This window comes from Aulonocara stuartgranti, assembly GCF_965226115.1.
Source record: "Aulonocara stuartgranti genome assembly, chromosome: 22".
NCBI lineage: Eukaryota > Metazoa > Chordata > Actinopteri > Cichliformes > Cichlidae > Aulonocara > Aulonocara stuartgranti.
The window spans coordinates 820,414-843,108 of record NC_138957.1 but is presented as its reverse complement, the minus strand read 5'-3'; the positions used below and the strand labels follow the sequence as shown (position 1 = coordinate 843,108).

General features: G+C 38.1%; 2 protein-coding genes across 2 annotated transcripts in view; both read left to right on the top strand.

The window, feature by feature from the left end:
- Nucleotides 1-22,695, top strand: part of LOC309698884 (dynein axonemal heavy chain 6-like) — a 242,468-nt gene that overhangs the window by 111,952 nt on the left and 107,821 nt on the right.
- Nucleotides 1,637-16,036, top strand: LOC309698189 (Fc receptor-like protein 5; the record flags this gene model as incomplete). Its single annotated transcript, XM_082520492.1, has 8 exons — nt 1,637-1,822; nt 11,744-11,804; nt 12,431-12,502; nt 13,165-13,413; nt 13,621-13,863; nt 14,571-14,744; nt 15,743-15,775; nt 15,966-16,036. 8 exons carry the CDS (start codon nt 1,637-1,639, stop codon nt 16,025-16,027), a joined length of 1,080 nt encoding a protein of 359 aa, XP_082376618.1. The 3' UTR covers nt 16,028-16,036.

The window sequence follows — 22,695 nt, the reverse complement described above, 5'->3', positions numbered from 1 at the left end:
AAACACAATTCCTTATACAAAGACTACGCTTGCAGAATTTTGAACACAGTAACAAATCAGGTCGATTTCTAGCTAACCAGCTAAAAATAAATAAAGAAAAAACAACTATATGTGCTGCTAAAGATTTATCGGGGAACACAATATATGATCCTGGAAGAATAAACAACATTTTTAGGGATTTCTATGAAACTTTATACTCACCACAAATAAACCCATCTAAAAATGAAATTGATCTGTTTCTTGACAACGTAACTCTTCCAAAATTACTAGACAGTCAAGCAATGGAACTGGATTCGCCACTGACGCCAAGTGAACTCCAGGAAGCCCTGATAAGTATGCCCAATAATAAGGCCCCAGGTCCAGACGGTTTCCCTGCAGAATTCTACAAAGAATTCTGGACAATTTTGGCACCAGTATTCCACGGCATGTTGCAGGAAATCGAGGAAAATGGCAGACTACCACCAAATATGAATTCTGCCAACATTAGTCTCCTGCTAAAACCAGGCAAAGACCCTTTATTTCCCTCAAGCTATTGTCCAATTTCTCTTTTAAATGTAGACCTTAAAATAATCTGCAAAGCTCTCTCAAAGAGATTAGAGAAAATGACCCCCCTCTTAATTCATCCTGACCAAACTGGTTTCATAAAAGGTCGGCACTCCTCAACAAACACTCGTAGATTACTTAATTTAATAGACTACTCATACGATAAAAACATCGAAACCATAATATTATCTCTAGATGCAGAAAAAGCATTTGACAGAGTTAACTGGAAATTTTTATTCGCAACTTTACACAAATTTGGTTTTGGAAACTCTTTCATAAACTGGATAAGAATATTATACAATTCCCCAACAGCTCGTATCAGAACAAATGACCAGACATCCTCCAGCTTCTGTCTCCTGAGGGGCACCAGACAGGGATGCCCACTCTCCCCTTCACTTTTTGCAATTTTTATCGAACCTCTAGCAGCAACATTTAGACAGGCTACAACAATTAAGGGCATAAAATGTAAGAACATAGAACATAAAATCAGTCTCTATGCGGATGATGTGTTGCTTTTTCTGCAAAACACACAAACCAACCTCTCTGAGGTAATTACTTTAATAAACTGGTTTTCAAGAGTTTCAGATTACTCAATTAACTGGCCAAAATCTACAGTTCTCCCCAGATACTTACTTGGCTCTCGGCGAAGGCGGTCGCACTTTTCTCCTCTCCTCCTTCCCCTTATCTTCCCTGCTTAGCCTCTTGTGTCCTGTCTTGTCTCGTGTGCACTACTTTTCCCTGGAACAGTCTCTCACTGTCGTTCTCTAAAACCTAATAGAGAATTATGGATTTGATCAACTGGTCTCTGAACGCTATTGACACCCTCTTCTCAACGAGAAGTCTGGGCTCGGGAGAGTCCGAGTGCCCTGGAGGGACTTTCCCTGCTGGATACACGATGGATGGGTGGCAAACCTGGAGGATCTTGTGCCTGGCGGGACTGTCTATCGAGGACGCTGAGGATATTTACCTATTCGGAACCATGATAACGGGGTTCTTGCTGATCGGAGCTGGCTTGGCCCTGACTTATCGGAGAAATAAGAGAGCGGAACCGGCTGTTCAAACTCCCCCTAAGCTGACCGCTGGAATTGAAGCGATGGGGCGAGGCGCGGCCTCCCACACCGAACGCAGCATGGTTAACACCTTGGAGACGCTTACAGCTGCCGTGAAGACTCAAACTAACACCATTGAGCGTATGATGGGATACATCAGAGAGGGGCCTGCTCACAATAACACCCTTGAGCGAAAGTTGGATAACATCGCAGAACGGCTCACTGCAGCTGTGGGGTCTCAGAACCAAAAGAATGACAACACCACGGAACAGAAGCTTGATACCATCATGGGGAGGCTCGCAGCGCTCCAACGGGAAATCGAGGCCCCAGTGTCAGAGTGCTAAATTCGCTGCTCGCATAAAGGAGAAATCAACAATATTCTACATTTGGACACCACGGCGCCAGCTGCTAGGCCCAAGGCTGGAGCCCACCAAAACAACTCCCTGATAACGACTGTGTGATGACTATTCTTCCCATCCCATGAAGGACACCTGGATCGGCTGGAGGACTGTTTACTTAGCCTGATACGGCGAAGGACACTGTCTCAGCTGAACTATGGACACGCACACACATACACTTACACTGATAAGCACGCACTCATCCCCCTCCCTTCCAAACGCCTTCGATGCTTGTTCCTGCGGGGGAAGGCAGCGGGTCTGCGTGCCGCGCTGTGATAGCATGGTGCAGGACGACTGCTGTGTTCCTTCGAATCACCCCCCACCCCCTATCCATCCCCTGTGGCTTGTCATGTGCTCTGATGTTGTGATGTGGACATTAATGTGCTCTCTGTGCAGAGGAGTTTTTTTTGTTTCCTGTTCTCATGCTGTCCTCCCATAGGTTGCCCAGCGTGTGAAGAGGTCTCTTTTTTTCCTCTTGTACTTTTCCCAATGTTGTGTAATTTTTTCAGTGTTATTCTCTCAACGCTGCCGGTCTCTGACTGTATTCCCATGTGATGTCTTGTTGTTGTGTGTGTAAGTCGGGGGGGGTCCTATTCCTCTGTGGGGCAACCTGCATATGGCCAATAAAGCATTCATTCATTCATTCATTCATTCATTAACTGCTCCTTCCATAATTCTTCCTCTGCCCCACTGCAATCCGGAAATATTAAATATTTAGGTATTAATGTCTCTCCTAAGCTTTCAGACTTAACTAAATTAAACCACATCCCACTTCTAAAGAAAGTAGAAGGCGATCTGACTAGATGGAAATCTTTACCCATATCACTCATGGGAAGGGTCGCCACTATAAAAATGATGATCTTGCCAAAAATAAATTACTTATTTTTGATGATCCCTAACAAAACATCACAAGATTGGTTCAGATCTCTGGATTCATATATTTCCAAATTCCTTTGGAAAGATAAACCCCCGCGTATCAGCTTAAAAACGCTACAAAGAACCAAGGATAGAAACAGAGGCAGACATGAGGTTTAAATACACAGAAGGATAACGAGGGAATGAGACACAAAAGGAGGGCACAGCTGGGAGTAATCTGACCTGACGAGACAGGGGAAAAGTAAACTGAACATACTGAGATCAGACATGGATCTTCAGTAAGTAAAACAGGAAACACATACACGTAATGACATAACTCACAACCTTAACACAGACTGGGGGACACAGAACATAGGAACATGAACCATGAAACAGAAGAGTACAAACACCCCAGGTAACCAAAACCACAGAATAATAAAAAAAACTAAAACATAAAGTCACGGACTCCAGATCATGATATTAAAGGTTTTCTTTTAATTCACCCATTCACACAACCACTTATTTCTATGTAAGCCTTTTTATTTAACATTGACATTTTTATTTAACATTGACACTATTACTCCATAAAAGCACTGCACAGCATAGAGGAGCCACCTCGACAGGACAAGGTCACTTTTTCGAGGATGCTCACATTGGACAGAGAAGAGAGATGATTTGAACAAGGAGTGAAAGAAACCATCTATGTCCACTTTGAATGACCATCTTTGGGCAGAGGAGGTGACTCAGACATCAATTGTTAGTTATCTAAAATGCCGTTTGAGATCCCTTCTCAGGTGCCTGAACCACCACTAACATTTTGAGTCAGGTGAGCTTGATAAATCACATGATGAGGAAGGAAGTCTCACAGTGGTTTCACTGAAAACTTCTGCTAATAATGAGCCACTCCTTGTTTGACACCTTGGCTCATGTGATAAGACATATGATTCACACTCACACTTTAGGGACTTTTCACCTATTGGTTTTAAAAGTGAAGACGTTTCTTGGATGACAGGTGATAAGTCTTCAAGAAATTTGAATAAGTCCAGTCTTTCCAACCCCACTAGTGCCAAATGCACACACAAATTTACCAGTAAATCTTTCATTATTTTAATTGCAGGGTTTCTGATTGTGTTGTTACCATTGGCATTTTCAGTTGGAGAAAATACTTTATTTTATTTATTTTTTTACTTTATTCTATTTTCCCATTTTGCTGCCACAGATCACCCCCTCTGTAATCTGTCTTTGTTTGTTGATGTGTGGGGGAGCGGCATTTTGTGATTTTTGTACAGTTGATCACAAAGTCCAGCACAGTCTAGTGATACATTAACTGCAAAAAAACAAAAAACAAAACAAAAAAACATTCTTAGATCTATCTTAGATAGAGATCTAAACCTTTTCTCATTAAAAAACAAACAATTGTGTCTCTGTTTTAGTTATCACACCCTGCCAAGGAAGAGGAACAGAGTTTACTAGAATGTGGGAGAGTACAAAAAACAAACTTACAGCACAGCATTCATAAAATATGAATGCTGTGAAGAAAGAAAACCTCCATGTGACCTTGTATCTTAGCTGTGTGTCTGAAAGTAGTATGAAACTATGTTAGGATATAAATAAGGGAAGGTGACGAGACTGCCTCTGAGCTTCCTCTGAGATTGCAATAGCATGTTTTCCTTGCAAGAAAAAAACTGATTTATCTGACATTGCTTTTTGGTGCAAGTATCTGATCCTAAGCTGTGTGTCGCTACACAACTATCATAAAACCACATAAATGTATAATCATATTTTATAGTGCTAGGTGGAAATCCAAGTCTTCTTAATTCTTGAGCAAATAAAAACACCTGATCTCTTTCTAACTTTTTTTCGACATACATGCATTTCAAATATAATTTAAACTTTAAAATGAATTCATTACATTATTATTTTTTCTGTAACAGTGAAAATCCCATCACATTTGAACAGTCATACACACATACGATTATAAACACTTCATGTTTCATTTAGATCATGCAGTCTTACTACAATTAGATTTCATTTTGACAAACATTCATTTTAGCATAATTCCTTTAATCCAGTTATATAGAATACTTCATTTTACTTTTTCCTTAAAAGTCTGTGTTTGTCAATCAAACTTTACCCAAAACAATTTGTTTTTAATACATCATGTATTTTAAAAGTCATACATTCCAAGATCAGTGCCTCATGTGTGTTGCTATCCTGCACCACCCACACATACACACCAACAACAAGATCATTTTCTGTATTTTCTGTTTCATTACACTGGTTAACTTAAAAATATTCATACTTTATATGCCGGGTTATAATCTGATTATTATTAAGCAACTGAGCATAATTGACCTTCAGTAAAGCCATCATTTAATTCTATTTCTCTGGTTGACTGGCTCATATGTATGATGGGTTGAAGACAATGTTCTTATGTTTCTGCATTCTTATAGATCAGCACAAAGTTGCCAAGCTCAACGATGGCTCATGTCCATACACACATAAAACGCAGACATTAGAACCGTCATTGTCCATGTTGCAGGTCATTATTTTGTGCCAAATAACAGCAACAGTAACCTCAAGCTGTTTCATATTGTATGTAAGATAAAGACTGGAGAAACCCATACAACGGAAAACAAACAAACAAACAAACAAACAAACAAACAAACTACGACTATGGGAAGACAGGACAAAGAGACTCAAAGAGACTAAAAAAGATGTGAGTTAATAAGAAAATCCACTGCTTCCTAGGCCCATTGCAGTGGGTTCAGGGTCACCTGATCAGGGACTAACTATATGTTTTATCAAAATAGAAAGTTTTGATGACGGCGGTCGCATCTTTTTCGCTCTCCCTGCCTTATCTTCCCTGCTCGGCTTCTATGTCCTCATCTAGTCTCGTCTAACTCTAAACCTCTGAAAGCCTCTCTGTCTCGTTCTTGCTCTACACCGGGTCACTCTCACGCCATACCTGCCCTTGTTGCTTGTCATGTGTTTCTATGGTGTATATTAAGATTCATGTGCTTTTTGGTGCTGAGGTGTTTTTTCTGTTCTCAAACTGTTCTGTGGGGAGTTCTTTTTTCTCCATTTTTCTCACCTCATGTTGTGTATTTTTGTTGTTGTTCTTATCAGCCTACCACTCTGACCTGTCTCCCCAATGTGATGTATGTTTGGTCGGAGGGTTCCTTTGTGAGTGTGCATGCGCCAACCAGCATGCTGCCTGGTGTAACCCATAGTTTCCTTCGGAATTAATAAAGTATTTCTGATTCTGATTAAGACCAGTGTTAAAAGTAGAGAGAATGTCCGTCTCCTGAATGCAAACTGGAAGCTGGTTCCAAAGAAGAGGGGCCTGCAAACTGAAGGCTCTTTCACTCCATTCTACTTTTAAATACTCTAGGAACAACAAGTAAGCCTGCAGCCTGAGAGCAAAGTCTGGTCATTTGATATAGTACTATAAGGTCTTTGAAATAAGATGGGGCCTAATTATTTAAGAGGTGTGTGTGAGGGGCAGGATTTGGAATTTCAACTTCATACTATCATTAAAATGTAAGAAGCAAACAGCCACTTCACAAGCGCATGGCACAACATAGAAGAGCCACCTCCACGGGACAAGACTCAGCAGTCCATCTGCATCTAAAGGTCAAAGGTCACTCATTCGAGGATGCCAATGTTCACATTTTGGACAGAGAGGACAGATGGTTTGAAAGAGGAGAGAAAGAAGCATCTATGTCCACTGTGAGCGACCATCTTTGAACAGAGGTGGTGGTTTACGACACCAACTGTCTGCCATCTATAATCCAGTTTTGAGTTCCCTTCCCAGACGCCTTAACGCCCACTCACATCCTGGGCCATCTGACCTCAGGAAATCACATGATAGGGTGGGGCCAGGTTTCACAATGAGCTAACCCGAAACCCTGGCTGATTGTGACCCACACCCAGTTTCACACCTTGGCTCATGTGATTAGGTAGAGGATCATCAGGGGGTCCTTTTGTCCCTCTTTGGGGGGAAACTCCCACTGGGTTTAAATCTGGGAGAATAAGAAATGACATTCCTGAGCAACTATGAAGAAATTAAAATTTAGTACAGGTTAAAGGGGAAGCACTGTGGCATGGTTGTTAGCACTGTTGCCTCACAGCAACAAGATCCTGAATTAAAATCCACCAGCTGGTTTGTTTGGACTTTGTATGTTCTCCCTGTGTTTGCATGGGTTCTCTCCAGGTATTCTGGCTTCTTCCCACAGTCCAAAGACATGCAACTAACAGGGTTTGGTGATTGGTGATTCTAAATAGATGTGAATGTGAGAGCAAATGGTTGTCTGATTCTGCGCGTCAGCCCTGCGATTGACTGGCAACCTCACCTCTCGCCCTATAACAGCTCGGATTAGCTAGTTTACTTGCAGGTCTTAAGACTTCTTCAACTGTTACTGTAACATGTAAATATTTTTTTTAGGAAAACCCCAGTCAGTTTCACACAAAAATCATAGTGTGCACAATATTTACATGGATTTAAATGCCTGCTACGGTATCTATTTCTTGTGATGGAATAGTAAAAATTTCTCTCATTGGACATATAAGTAAGAAAATAATGAATAAAGAAATAAATCAAAACAGAGCATGCTCTAGTGTAGCTGCTAACAGGTAAAGATACTGCTGTATGATAAAAATAACGGGAAACCCAGTCTCATCAAGATATTGGGCCACCATGTATCAATAAAAGTGCTAAACACTCCTGTGACATATATATCAGAGGAACCTTCAGTTTTTACACCAAATAACACAAATTGTTTTGTTTTTTGATGACGCTCATGGAGAGTAATGTCTAAATCCCTGATAACAATCTGCCATAGCTTTTCAGGTTAGAAATATGTAATTCCTGGAAAATAGTGATCACTTAAAACTTTATATTAACAGAGATCATTCCCTGCAAGTGCACAGTTTGATTCTATCTATGACAGCCCAATGCTTCCCATAGTTTAAGAAAGGCATTGAATCCCCTTACTGCAGACATCAGTGGTTAAAGTTTTTCTGTTAATATGTCATTGACCTGTATCTTACTGTAATTCAAAATGTGTAGCAAAAAATAAAAATAAAAATGTGCCACTGTCAGAGTGTTTTAGAGAGTTTCCACCTCCACTGGGTCCAGAGGGCATCCTAGAACAGAGCTGGCCCTGCAGATCAGCCTGTTCGATCTCTTCCTGTCCCCGGCTGAGATGCTGCCGCCCCAGCAGACCACACAGTAAAAGATGGCTGAGGCCACCACAGAGTCATAGAAGGTCTTCAGGAGTGGGCCCTTCACTCCAAAAGACCCAAGTCTCCGGAGCAGATACAGCCTGCTCTGCCCTTTCCTGTAGAGGGCTTCTGAATTATGAGTCCAGTCCAGTTTATTGTTCAGATGAACACCAAGGTACCTGTAGCTGTCCACAGCAGTCTATCTGGGTCAGATATAAACGTTTAGGTGTAGTTTATTTTCTTTGTGCTAACTTTTTCCAGTCAGTTACAATAACTCGTACTGCGTACTAGCTAGCACGACAGAGTTTCTATACTAAGAAGAAATTACACGCAGCAATGAATTTTGTTCACTCACTCAAATTTAACTTTTCTTCGCTCAAAATAAATTTCTCCTCAAAATGCAACACTTGCACCTGCAATTTTTTTTTTATGTGTGCTCAGAATAGTGGCACAAAAATAACGCCATACATCTCCTCTACTCTTCGATGTTGGAGACTGCCTCATGGATGAAGCAAATCTGTTAAAGAAACGATTCAGTTCATTTGCCCACCTCAAATCCCTCCCAGGCAGAGAGTTCTGACCTTTGTGGCCCGAGATGGTTCTAAAGCCTCTCCAGACTTTGCCAACGTTGTTTGGTCTTCCTGCCTGAGTTTTTCAGTGGACAGCGTTGTCCTTCCTTTGTACTGTCGAGATTAGAATATTATTTTACTGTTATTATTCATAACCATTATCATTACTATTGCATTACGTATCATTTATCATTATCATTTCATCAGAGCATTTATTGAAGCTGTTGATGTTACATTAAAGTTTGTATTTCAGGTGTGAGCATAATTACATAATAATCTTTCATTGCAGGTGCAACTGTAATCATGTTATACACATTGCATTTTTGTGCTAATTAAAGAGTTGAAGCTCGGTCAGTTAATTGATGATGGTCTGAAGCTTCGGGCAGCGCGACGTCTGGCCGATCTATTGAGTAATTTAAGGTGACCCAAGCTATGAAAGGATTGCATACATGCTTACAATACACCACATATAACCTGTAAACAGAATAGAGGCCTGTGTGTGTTCAGCAGCCTGCTGCATTGGAGTCTGCCTGGTAACAGATGACTCAAACGGAGTCAGGAAGTATACTTCTAAAATGTCTTTGTTTGTCGAGTGAGGTCATGCACTGAGGTCAAGACACACATAGGCTGCCTGTACACATACACAGTATCTAGACTTGTTTTGCTCGAAACTGAAAAGTTGTTTTACCTGCATACGTGACAGTTTAGTTCCACAGAGAATAGGGCGGACTCTGGCTATATTTTTTAGATGATAAAATCCAATTTTGGTTACATGTTTAATACGTGGGATAAAACCAAGCTCAGAGTCGAAAATAACACCCAGGTTTTTCACTTGTAGTGAAGGACATAGTGAAAATGCCTGTAATTTAGACAAGAGTTTCTCTCTCTGAGCCTCAGGACCGATGATTAAAACTTCAGTTTTGTCCTGGTTAAGCTGTAAAAAGTTTTCTGCCATCCAAGATCGTATATCTAAAATACAGTTAAAAAGGGCATCCATTGGTCTGGTGTCATCAGGAGACACGGAGATGTACAGCTGCGTGTCATCAGCGTAACTGTGGAAGTTCACTCCATGCCTCCTGATGACACCGCCGAGAGGGAGCATATACAAATTAAAAAGTACAGGGCCTAGAACCGACCCTTGAGGCACACCACATGTCATTTTATGGATCTTAGAGGAGCATGTATCCATACTCACCATAAAAGTTCTGTCTGAGAGATAGGAAGTGAACCAGTTGTCTACAGCACCAGAGAGACCCACCATGTGTTTCAGTCTGTTTAAAAGAATAGCGTGGTCTACTGTATCAAAGGCTGCGCTTAGATCCAGTAGCACCAGGACTGAGAGCTTTTGGGAGTCCCAGTTACATCTAAGATCATTTAAAACCTTTAGGAGAGCCGTCTCTGTGCTGTGGTTCACCCTAAATCCAGACTGGAATATCTCCAGGATCTGTCTATCATTCAAAAAGTCATTAATCTGAGTAAAAACAAGTTTTTATAAAATTTTACTTAAAAATGGTAAGTTGGATACAGGTCTGTAGTTATTAAAATCATTACAATCCAAATTTCTCTTCCTCAGAAGGGGCCTCACCACCGCCGTTTTAAAGGCAGCAGGGAAGACACCCAACTGAAGAGAGCAATTCATCATGTATAAAAGATCAGCTTCAAAAAATCCATAAAGTGTTTTAAAAAGTAAAGAGGGGATTGGATCTAAAAGACATGTGGTGGGTCTATGAAGACACTTAAAATAAATTTCCTGTGGTTGGAGACCATTTTGTGGAACTTTTTTGTATTTACAGTTTTGAGGGATAAGCCTCTTAAATTTCTCTAACTAGAAATATATGTTAAAAAAGCAAAAACGATTTTCAAATGTTTTGTAGTTTATTGCACTTTTTTGCAATTTATGTAATTACTATGCACTTAATGCATACATATTATTAAAATTTGGGCTATAATGGTTGTATTGATGTATATCAACTTGAAATGCTCCCAGAAATGGCACTACAGCATGTAAAAATATAATATCAGCTCTGGCGGACTTGGTTCTATGGTACGTCTTAAAGGGTTAAATAATCAGGCCCCATCTCATCTTAATGACCTTGTAGTACCATATCACCCTATTAGAGCACTTCGCTCTCGCTCTGCAGGCCTACTTGTTGTTCCTAGAGTATTTAAAAGTAGAATGGGAGGCAGAGCCTTCAGTTTTCAGGCCCCTCTTCTGTGGAACCAGCTTCCAGTTTGGATTCAGGAGACAGACACTATCTCTACTTTCAAGATTAGGCTTAAAACTTTCCTTTCGATAAAGCATATAATTAGGGCTGGATCAGGTGACCCTGAATCCTCCCTTAGTTATGCTGCAATAGACGTAGGCTGCCGGGGGATTCCCATGATGCATTGAGTTTTTCCTTTTCAGTCACCTTTATAACTCAGTATGTATTAACAGACCTCTCTGCATTGAATCATATCTGTTATTAATCTCTGTCTCTCTTCCACAGCATGTCTTTATCCTGTCTTCCTTCTCCCACCCCAACCGGTGGCAGCAGGTGACCGCCCCTACCTGAGCCTGGTTCTGAGGTAGAGGTTTCTTCCTGTTAAAAGGGAGTTTTTCCTTCCCACTGTCGCCAAAGTGCTTGCTCATTGGGGGTCATATGAACGTTCGGTTTTTATTTGAATGTATTATTGTAGGGTTTACCTTACAATATAAAGTGCCTTGAGGTGACTGTTGTTGTGATTTGGCTTTATCTGTATAAATAAAATTGAATTGAATTATTTAAATAAAAAGTGCCAAAGTTTACATAAAACAAAATTTGTACCACCTTAAAAACTTACCAATATTATTTTAGCATTGCAGTGCCATAATATTAACTCGCATATTAATTTGGATGATGTTTACTTTTATATAACGTAATTAAGTAACTACATAAAATAAACCATATTGTTTCCACCTGTAATTCCCACCCTGTATGTCTTGTGCTCAGTAACAGTGGTTCTTTCTTGTGACAGTTAAAGAAAAAAAAATCCCCCACATGTGGCTGTGATGTCTATGCTGAACAGGAAAAGGAAGTACTGTAGTACCCTATCCCTTTCATTGTATCTTACTTTTATTCAGTCAAATAGTGAGGCCCATGCAAGGTACAATATGGCAATTACAGAGCTCTGCATCAAATTGAGTGAGTACTGATCCTCCTCCTGCATCTAAATCAACATTAAAATAAAATCCATTTATGTGTATGTCTATTAAGCCTTTTTGAAAATTAAATATTTGTCAATTAAATACTCTTTTCACAACTCGGATTTATTTATTCATAAAGTATATATGACTCTACACTGAGTTAGTTTGTGACCTCACATTTAGGGGTGAGGATGCAGGATTTAACTGGTCCTTTGGTAAAGTTTTTAAAATGCTTCTAAAGATTGCTCTAAACTAAATGAATATAGAAGCCACACTAGTATTTCCGATATCTACTTAAATATTTTAAAAAGTGACACTTGTCTGTGCCTTTAAATACATGTCATTTACAGCACATATGTGATAAATGTACTGTTATTGACTGTATTGACACACATATATCAGTATCAATGCACAACTGTTACAGATAGAAACATTTATTTTGTTTTTAGTTCATATTTCCTATGTTTATCCTTCATTAAAAAATAAAAAAAAATTTCCAATAGATCACTAAAAGTAGTTGTTTAAACATACTGTAAGATGTGGTTATGTTTGTACATTTCTGGGGTACATGAAGTTGTCTTACACATAAAGCCATCTGCAATCTGTCATTTTTTGCCTCTACAGTGGTGAAAGTACTGCTGCTGCTCATGGCTCAAGACCAGAAATATTGTATGTATGCTAAAAATGAAAGCAGACATTTGCTAATTGAATACACTTGCTGGTCACTTTATTAGGTACCCCTTGCTTGTAACAGGTTAAATATAATGACAAACGTGTTGCTGAATCAGTGAATCAGTGACACCCCTGCATGGATGCTCTGTAACATCATGACATTGGACATTAAAACCAGTTTTCAGACTTTATTGTTTTCATTAGACAAGTTGGGAAATTGTGTTTTAAGATGTTATATGATGTTATAGGACAAGGCCAGAAAATAATACCAAAATATATTATTACTAATATTTGTATAGTTATTTTTAGGGTTGCTAACATGACATTAAGGTGTGCTTTTAAAAAAACATCTAAATTTGTTTATGACTAAGACCAACCCGTCTGGCACCATGAGACATTTAAAGTCTCATAAATCATATTTCCCTCCCATTCTGATGGATGATTAAAAATTTAGTCAGTTGTCTTTAGGCTGTCTATATGACAAAATGTGTGTGTATAAATATTTCCGTTCATGGCTTACCTTTCCATTCTCCTGCAAATGAAAAACTAAATGTCTTGTACTTTGATTGTGGTTTACCTGCAAGAGGACGATCCCTGTTTACAGTTTTTGAAGAGTAGATATCAAATGTCAGAAGCAATCTCTTCATCTAATTTTATCTATTTACTTATTGTTTTGTGTGTGGGAGGCGCTTCTCTTCATGTCCATCCAAACAGACTGCAGTTCTTTGAATATGATTCCATCTCTTTCAACTGCTCGGGGTTTCATGGCCCAACAGAATGGAGAGTGATCAAAAAGCTTGGTTTAAATTCTACTCAGTGGGAAACATCAACAAGAACCTTGTACATCAAACCTGCCTTTGAGTCACACAGTGGAGAATACTGGTGTGAAAACCAAGATGGAAGGAGAAGCACAATGGTGAATGTCACTATCACTGGTATGTTTCACAAATTTCAGCATGCTTGAGAAAATTTGAAATTTTGTTTTAGATAATCTCATAGGTCTTTGCAAATATCAGTGGTCAAACAAAACACTGAGAAATTATGAATATGGTTAATATGGCTCTTGCAGTCATTCTTGTTTGATTGAAATTTGTGCTTTTCTGTGGTTGTTTCAATTGTTGTTTGTTTTTATTTTTTTTGAGCTCGAGATGTGGTCCTTGAGATTCCTGCTTTTCCTGTTAAGGAGGGAGGCAATGTAACTTTGGGATGTAGAAAAAAAGGAATGCCTTCCAATCATCCAGCTGATTTTTATAAAGATGGTCACTACAGGGAGACTGGATATGGAGGAAAGATCACGATGCACACTGTTTCCAAGTCTAATGAAGGACTGTACAAGTGCAGTTTTTCTAAAGGGAAATCACCAGAGAGCTGGATGGCTGTGAGAGGTGAGATATGACAATCATTTAACACAATAAGTGCATGATGTTTTTAAATACAAATGTAATGTACAAATGGACATGCACTAGTTTCTTTGTAATACTCAAAGCTTTGTGCAGAGGTGCCAGAAGAAAATCAAAGTTTTAAAACAGGTCTATGTTCAGCAAATATAATCTCAGAATTTGAAATATCAAGGATACTAAGGAAATGTTTGAGCTTCAAGAATAAAGCCAAACTGGGGGCTTCTTAAAGAACTCCTTTTCTAAGAAACAGTGACACTTTCAGCTAAATCAGTGTCAGCCTTGAAACATGCTTACAATGACTTTTTCTATGTCACAGTGCATAATGTTTACCACGATAGTTAATGCTTAGTGAGATAATAATGTTATTATTATTTTATTAGAGGTCACAAAACTAGTGCTAAATGAATTACATCAGTTCACCGCTGGACACCATGGAGGCCATGGTACCATGGTGTCAAAATAATTTATCCAATATATTTCTAGAATTATCAGGATTCATCTTCTGGTGACCATTACTGTAGAAACTGTCATTGCAAATAATTTGAGAGTTATTAATTTAGTTGATCTAGTAGGAAATCTAACGCTGCATTCACTCACGCAAAGTATTATAAATTACATTGTTATCCACTCTATTTGAAATACTCACAGAAATCACCAAAATACTATACTTTATTTTCTATTTAATGTATCAGCAACATATATTGCTTCCACACCTCAAGAGACAATACCTCAAGATGGTCAAGCAACTGAACAAGAGAGCTCTCCATCGATGTCCACGGTGCTTTCCATCCTATTGCCAGCAATCTTTCTCATTTTGGCTGTGGCTGTGCTGATGGCTGGACTACATTACAGGCAGAAACACACAGGTTTCGTTCTTTCTTTCTTTTTATGTCTCTTTATTTATTGTGGAAAGAGTTTGAAGTTGAAAAGAAAAGTAAATAACACAACTGAATTCTTCAAAGTCAAATTTATTTATATAGCACATTTAAAACAACAATTGTTGACCAAGGTGCTGTACATTTAAGCTAATCAAAAGAAATAAAAACATAGGAAGACATCATAAAAATTTAAGGAAAATAAACATAAAACAAGAAGATTTGAGTAAGAAGTAAGAAAAATAAAAGTAGTACAAACTCATTCTGATTTAAAAGCCAAGGAATAAAAGTGGGTTTTGAAAGTGTCTAATGTTTGGGAGGTCCTAATGTAAAGGTGCAGTTTGTTCCATGATTTAGGAGCAGTTACACAGCAAATGCCCGGTCTCCTCTGTGCTTTAATCTGGACCTCAGGACAGCTAGGAGCATTTGATCTGCAGACCTCAGTGATCTCGCAGGAGTGTACCAATTTAAAAGACCAGAAAGGTATGTGGGTGCTAACCCGTGCAATACCTTAAAAGTGAAAAATACAAACTTCAAATCAATTCAAAAACTAACTGGCAGCCAGTGTAAGGATGCTGGTATGGGAGATGTGTGGTCTTGCTTGCGTGGGCTGTTTTTGACCAGCTGCAGTCAGCTAACGGATGACAGACTGACACCTGAGTAAAGGCTATTACAAAAGTCCAGGCGAGATGAAATGAAGGCATGGATAGCTCTCTCAAAGTCTCTAAAACAGAGGAGTGGCTTCACTTTTGCAAGTAGCTGGAAATGAAAGAAACTGGTCTTATATATGTATACATTATATATTAGAGAGAACCCTGTAAATGTACAGCAGCAAAGCAAAAAAGCAGAAAGAGAATGTGATTTTGATTGATTTAATTGATATTTATTGAAATATGGTTATTTAAAAAAAATTGAAGGAAAATGTGATGTGCCAATTATTTGTTTGTTCTCAGTTTCTTTATTTCTTCTTCTTTTTGTTTTTCACCCAGGAGCAGGCTCTTCTCCTGCCATTTCATCAACAGGTGAGTAGTTCATAAATGTAAACTACATTGCATAACACTGCATTTATGACAATGGCTTCATTAGTCCGGTAGTCATCTCTCCTGCATAGATTTGAGTCCCAGTGCACTAAATTGTAAAAATTGTAGAAAATTTCTCCATTATGTTTTTGTCACCACACACTACTCATATCATTTTTTAAATGTCTTTCAGTGTATGAAAATGTTCAGGTAACTGATCTACAAATGGATATCTACGACAATGACACAAAATAGAAAGAGAAAAGAGGTACTAATTTTACATCATTTTATTTATGTTGCATTTACAAAATCTATGTATATCTTAACTTGTATAATAATAATTATAACAACAAAATTTAGAGCATTCTGTATTGAAATCTTTTTTTTAATATATTTTTATATTACTTCATCATTCACTGAGAATGGGACACAAAGCACAAAAATATGTTACAGACTCAGTCTAGATTAAATGCCAAGGATATTAACATGACTTTTCAAATGGGTTTTGAAACTAATGAGAGTGGTCTTGGTGATGGCGTGTTTCCTAATGTGAATGGCCAGGCTGTTTCAAAGTTTAGGGGGAGCTAAAACAAAGATCTGATCTCCTCTGATCTTTCTTGGTAAACCAGAAGCAATTTAATAACCGAAAAAAGTATTAAACTAGTATAAAGTATTAAAATATTACAATAAAATCCAAAATGCTCAGGTAGCCGGTGCAAGAGTGAAATATGCTCTCAAATAAACAGTCCACATAGTTCCCCAAGTTCCCAAATAAAAGGCAATAATAAAGCCTGGTCGAAATGAAGGTATGATTTACTTTCTCAGCGTTAAAGGGGGAGCTGAGGAACCTTTCTTACCCTTGGTAAGGGCCACAGCCAGTCAAAACTAGCTCTTAGAGCAACATTTATGTATTTCCTAAATGTAAAGATGTTGTTAAAACTCACCTGCCATGCTTATTACCAAGGGTGTTTTGATTTTTTCCAAAGGGCCAAGATCACCTTTAAAGTAGGCGTAATGTGAGTGAAGTTCTTAATAGAACACAATGTTTCAACATATGAATGCAGCACTTAGTTTTAAAGAACCAAAACTTGCATAATCCAATTGAATCAATTCAGTCTACAATTCATAAAAGGTCACTGAACATGTTTAAAAGTTTTATTCAGCACTATGATGCGCTTTTAAACAATTCTTAAAAAGATCTATCCAAGTGATGGTTGAATGGATCGATGATTTTGTTGCTTTTCATGTTGCTTTAGCATTTACTTCTGTCTGTTCAACATGATTCGTTGCTCTTAAACCATCTGCTTTGAAGTAAGAGCTACGTGTATCTTACAGCATTTATTTGTGTTGCTAAAACACATAAGCAACCTTGTTCTCTCTCTATTTGTTAATACCCCAAGAGATGGTTGTTTTTTTTTTATAAGACACAGTATGCTGTCACTTTTAAATACATGCACTGTGGTTAGCTGCTATTAAGAGTGAGGTTCTGAATGTAGAGGAGTTTGAGTTGAACATGTACTGGCATGTGAAGTGATTAAAGATTGAGCTTATCTAAACTGCCTTCCTATTTGAGCTTCCATCATACAGTTTCAGTTTTTCTTTTTAATGGTAGTGGTTTATTATAGTTTAGCAGTTATACCACAGTGCAGTTTTACTTTAGATGCTGATAGATACGTTGTGGTTATTGTGACAATAAACAATAGGTTTTTGCTTAACCTGAAGTAGACATGCTGTGTGACAGATATAGCTGTACCTGGTCAGCCCAGCGTGGCCACACATGTTTTTGTTTTGGTTCTGTCTTTCTCTTCCCTCTCTTGCTCTCTCGCTTATGCCACTCTGCCTGGGCGGAGCTCAGATTGAGTTCCTGCCCTTGGCCCATGCACCTGTAGCTGATTACTGGTGATTCCTCACTATTGTTTGCTGGCTCCTCATACGACAGGGGCACTGTGCTACGTGTCACTGGAATATTGAGTAACTCAAGTTAGTGTTTGCCCAGCTCTCCAGAAAACTATCGTTTCTTACTACGTACTTGCTTATGAGTAACCCTCATCTCCTTGTATAGATTTTTCCGGAACCCTGTCGTACCTTCACCCCTGGACCCGTGAGCGTGAGTGAAGCTGTTTAGCGTGGAGTTTTGTGTGTGCGAGGAGCGAGAGTAGCGGAGCACTCGGTGTGGATTAATAAAGAACTGTTTAACTGTACTTTCTGTTTGCGCCTGAGTCCACCTCACCAGCCGTGACAGTACCTTACAGCAGTAGAATAATGGCTATGTAATACTACTGGTTGCCTGCCTTCTAAAGGCCAAACATTGTTCGCAGTAAAACAAAAAGCATTTGGTTTTCATGAGGGATGTGAAAACAGAAGATAAAATGTGGTCTATCTAAAAGAGAAAGAAAAGAAAAATATATTATTATATTTAACCTTAAATGCAATGGTTTTGAATGATTAAAACATCAGTTGCCTCAAGGCGCTTTATATTTTAAGATAAACCCTAAAGTGATACACACAGAGAAAAACCCAACAATCAAATGACCCCCTATGAGCAAGCACTTTGGCGACAGTGGAAAGGAAAAACTCCCTTTTAACAGGAGGAAACCAGACTGAGGGAGGGGCAGCCATCTGCTGCGACTGGTTGGTGTGAGAGAAGACAGGAAGAAAGACATGCTGTGGAAGCGAGCCAGAGATGATTTTAAATAAGATGGGGCCTTATTATTCACAGAATTTTGAATTCAATTCTGGATTTAACAGGAAGCCAATGAAGGGAAGCCAATATAGGAGAAATCGGCTCTCTCTTTCTTGTCCCTGTCAGTACTCCTGCTGCAGCATTTTGGATTAACTGAAGGCTTTTCAGGGAGTATTTAGGATATTCTGATAATAATGAATTGCAGTAGTCCAGCCTAGAAGTAATAAATGCATGAACTAGTTTTTCAGCGTCACTCTGAGATGTTTAGAGATGTTGCGCAAACGGAAGAGAACAGTCTTACATATTTTTTTCTCAATGAAGGACAAATGTATCCATGTGTGTTCATTAAAGGCTATTTAAAAATTAGTGAATTCATATTTGATACTTTTGCATACACTGAGACATGTATGGTTCTGCTTTAGTATTCTGTGCTTATGCCTCTGACAATGTTAAGAAAAGAGGATGTGCAGTGGTGAATTTGGTGGCAGTCTGACGACTGCAGTGTTGCTTCTCCACAGTCAGCTCTCCGACTTTCTCTGTAGGTTTAGCACAACTTAGAGGTTGTAAAGAAGGCCCAGCAGCATCTCCACTTTCTGAGGATGCTCAGGAGCATCAACCTGAAGCAGGAGCTGCTGACTATCTTCTACCGCTGCTACACGTGCTGACATATTGCATCTCTGTGTGGTTCTCGAGCTGCACAATGGCATACAAAGGGTCATTACCATCACCCAGAAAATCATTGGCAACCCCCTCCCCTCCCTGGAGGACCTCTACATCACCTGCTGTCTCAAAATGGGATACAGCATTTCTATATCTGTTATTTATTATGATTGCTTCTTGTCTTTCTTTTAGCAACGGTGTGCTTTTAGCTCCAATTTCATTGTAATATTGTACAATGTATGACTGCACAGTGACAACGAGTTAAAGAGTTAGAATTTTTGTGATAGACAAATAACCTGCCCCACCTTTCACCTTATGATCACTGGGATAGGCTTCAGCCATGAGAAAACCTGAATTGTATCGATGGATGGATAATACTGTGTAATGATACTTTGGAACATTTTTAATGTCAACCAGTAAGTCCTTTAAATAGTTTTGTGATGTTGTCTGTTTCCTTTGCTGCACTCCATATTCTGGTGTGTATTTTCATGTGCATTAAAAATATAAATTGATGTTCAGTCTATGTTTTATGCATATCCCCTCACAGAGCATTAGGAAATGCTGAATCCCTTCATAAATTAAAATGACTACATTTGAGTTGAGCTAAAAAACATCTGACACTACCAAGCTCTTGAATATTTATAGGCCAAGTAGTCATTTGGCAGTATATTCAAAGCACATTGTATTTTAATAAAAGATATGATTGAAGGACATAATGAATATTCATTATATTTACTCCATCAAATGACTCTCTGCTTTTGATATTAAAATGACAAACTGTAAGTAGCAAACTAGATGCCCTTTCCCCCCTTTTTTTTTCAAACTGTAGTTTTCTATTTTTTAATTATGAATACTTTGGTGTACTGATCTAAATTTGAATTTAATCAGTTGCTGGTTTACACACTCTAATCAGTCTAATCAGCAAGATCTGACATTAATCCTACTTGTATATCAAATGTTGGAGAATTTTGATTTTGAAATCAAGAGGGAGAGAGAAGCAAGTTTGCAACATGAATGTCTCTGGCATGTCTAGCACAGAGTCAACCATTTTTACAGCCTGAATTGAATTTGTTTGATTAAGAAGGACAGGCACACAGCTTTTATAGTTCAAATGGTGGCAAATTATTTCATTTAATAGTTTAACATAGTTGTCTCTTGGATTGGTAGCAACACATTAAAATGAACAGGTGTTTTGACGAAATGTACAATAATACAGTATCAATGCGGCCCTAGCAGGGCCTCCTGAAACTGCCCTTGTGTGGGTGTGGTGTTGTTCTCTCTCCGCCTCTCCCTTGCATTATTGATAAGACAGCGTTGCTGGCTGTTTAGATTAAGATTATTTGTAATAAAATCATATTATGTACTGAACACCTCTGTCTGGTTTCCTTTCATTCCGTTCTGGACCCATTTATTACCAGTCCCCACACTCAAACCCCTAGACCTCTTCGTGGGGACGTAACAGGTACTTTACAGTATTTTAGAGCAGGTAGAGACAATAGTGATTATTTCAAAATATAGAAGATTTCTATTACCATGAAAGGTCAAATCTATTGCAAGTTAATAAAACCCTAGCAAATACAGAAATTCTGTAAAATGCTGTATGGAAAAACACTACTGAAGAAAAGAAATAGAACACACACACAGACACCACAAGTTTCAATAAAACACAAGAGAAACAAAAAAACATAGCAAAAGTTTAAAAAAAAAATAAATCACAAAACAAGTGTTTTTGGGGAGACAGTAATATGACAGAACAGCTGCAGAAGTTGGCAACCTGAGATAAAACGTACATAGAAAATTATATATATATATTTAATATTTCTGTTTGTTTATTACATTTTAATAGCTTTTTTGTGCTTTTGTAGCAGTCTTTTTTATTATATATTTTATTGCAGTCTTAAGTAAACACTATTTAATACTACAGTAAGTCGCTTCTGCAAAATTAAAAAATATGCATAAATAAAATGAAAGAAAGAAAGAAAGATGGAGTTAGTTATAGTTATATACTAACTACAGTAGTGTATCCACTGCAAATAAGCCACAACAATACAGATTTGTTAAACTGAAAAAATATGCAATTATTAGGTATTTATTTTCTTGATTTTTGGAATAATGAGGAAGAGTATTGCAAAGGGTAGCTGTGCAGCAAGTTGATTTACAGTAGAGGGCAGAAAAGGATAACTTGGATGGCATGGCCATGTGCACACCCCTTTGTTTATAGCTAATTTTAGTATTAGTAAGTCTGTACAGCAAGGATCCCCAGGATCTCATGTAAAGATTATGGCTATCAAAGTTTTAAGCTAAATAATATATGCCCAGGACATTTACATTGACCCAGGAGATGTTTAGTTAGCCAAAAGTATGAGAAACCAAAAAGTTCCCATAAACATATCATCCAGTCCACTACTAATCATTTCAGTCAATGTTTTGTGTGATGGGATCTTTTTTTCTTTCTTTCTTTCTTTTTTTTGGGGGGGGGGGGTTGTTTACGGCTCTCATGGTTCAATGAGGCTATGTCACTTTTTTTAAATTAAAAACAATATATCAAAACTTTTTTTTACATTGGAAAAACCTACATATTAGAGCTGTCAGTTGATTAAAATATTTAGTCGCAATTAATTGCATACTTATCAATAGTTAACTCATGATTAATTACAAATTAATCACATATTTTTTAATCTGCTCTAAAGGAATTTTAACAGGATATACTTCATGTTTCTAACTTAACAGTATGGGAGTGGAAAAAATAAACTTGCTTTATGCAAAAATGTTTATTTTATTGCAACAATTCAAAACAATGAAAAATACAATGAAAAGTCCAAAATATCCTTCAGAAAAACCTCAAAGGTACTGAGTACTCAAAAATATGCTACAAGGAAACTTTAGCCTATACCCCCACACAGTGTAACTGTTTAGTTTACCATTAGACACAGTTAAGGCTCACAAAATATATTCCCATCTATGTAGAATCAAAACAGGGAGACACAATAAAAAATTAAAAATAAAAATACAATAAATAAAATGCATATGTAACAATGAGGAGTGTAATACATAAGTCTATAAAGTGCAGTTAGGTTATAATTTATACACAGCAAAATCTCCAGTGTTAAATTAACACTGGAGAGTGTCTATATGGGTCCACACCTCTGAGTGTTAAATACAACACTGTTGAGTGTTAAATTAACACTTTTGACAGTGTTATATGTTTAAAAGTAACCTAGTCAGTTTTGAAGATTAACAATGGCTAACACTGAGCAGTGCTGATTTTCTAACACTGGAAAATAACTCAAAATGTTAGAAATATTCCAATGATAGAAAATCAGCACTGCTCAGTGTTAGTCTTTGTTGGAAGGGGGCTGACACGCACTTGGAGGGAAAGGGGTATTCGGCGCACGCAGGGTGGATCTAAGAGGAAAAGGAAAAGAAAATTTTAGGTGAAGATACCAAACAATTGGTAAAAAGCGGCAATAAACATGGGGAGAGTTGGAGAGCTCACTTGTCACACTGGCAGTACAGGCTCGGGCGAGAATCTCCGGGATGCAAAGGTAAAGATGAGATTGATCTCTGTAGTGATCCCGGA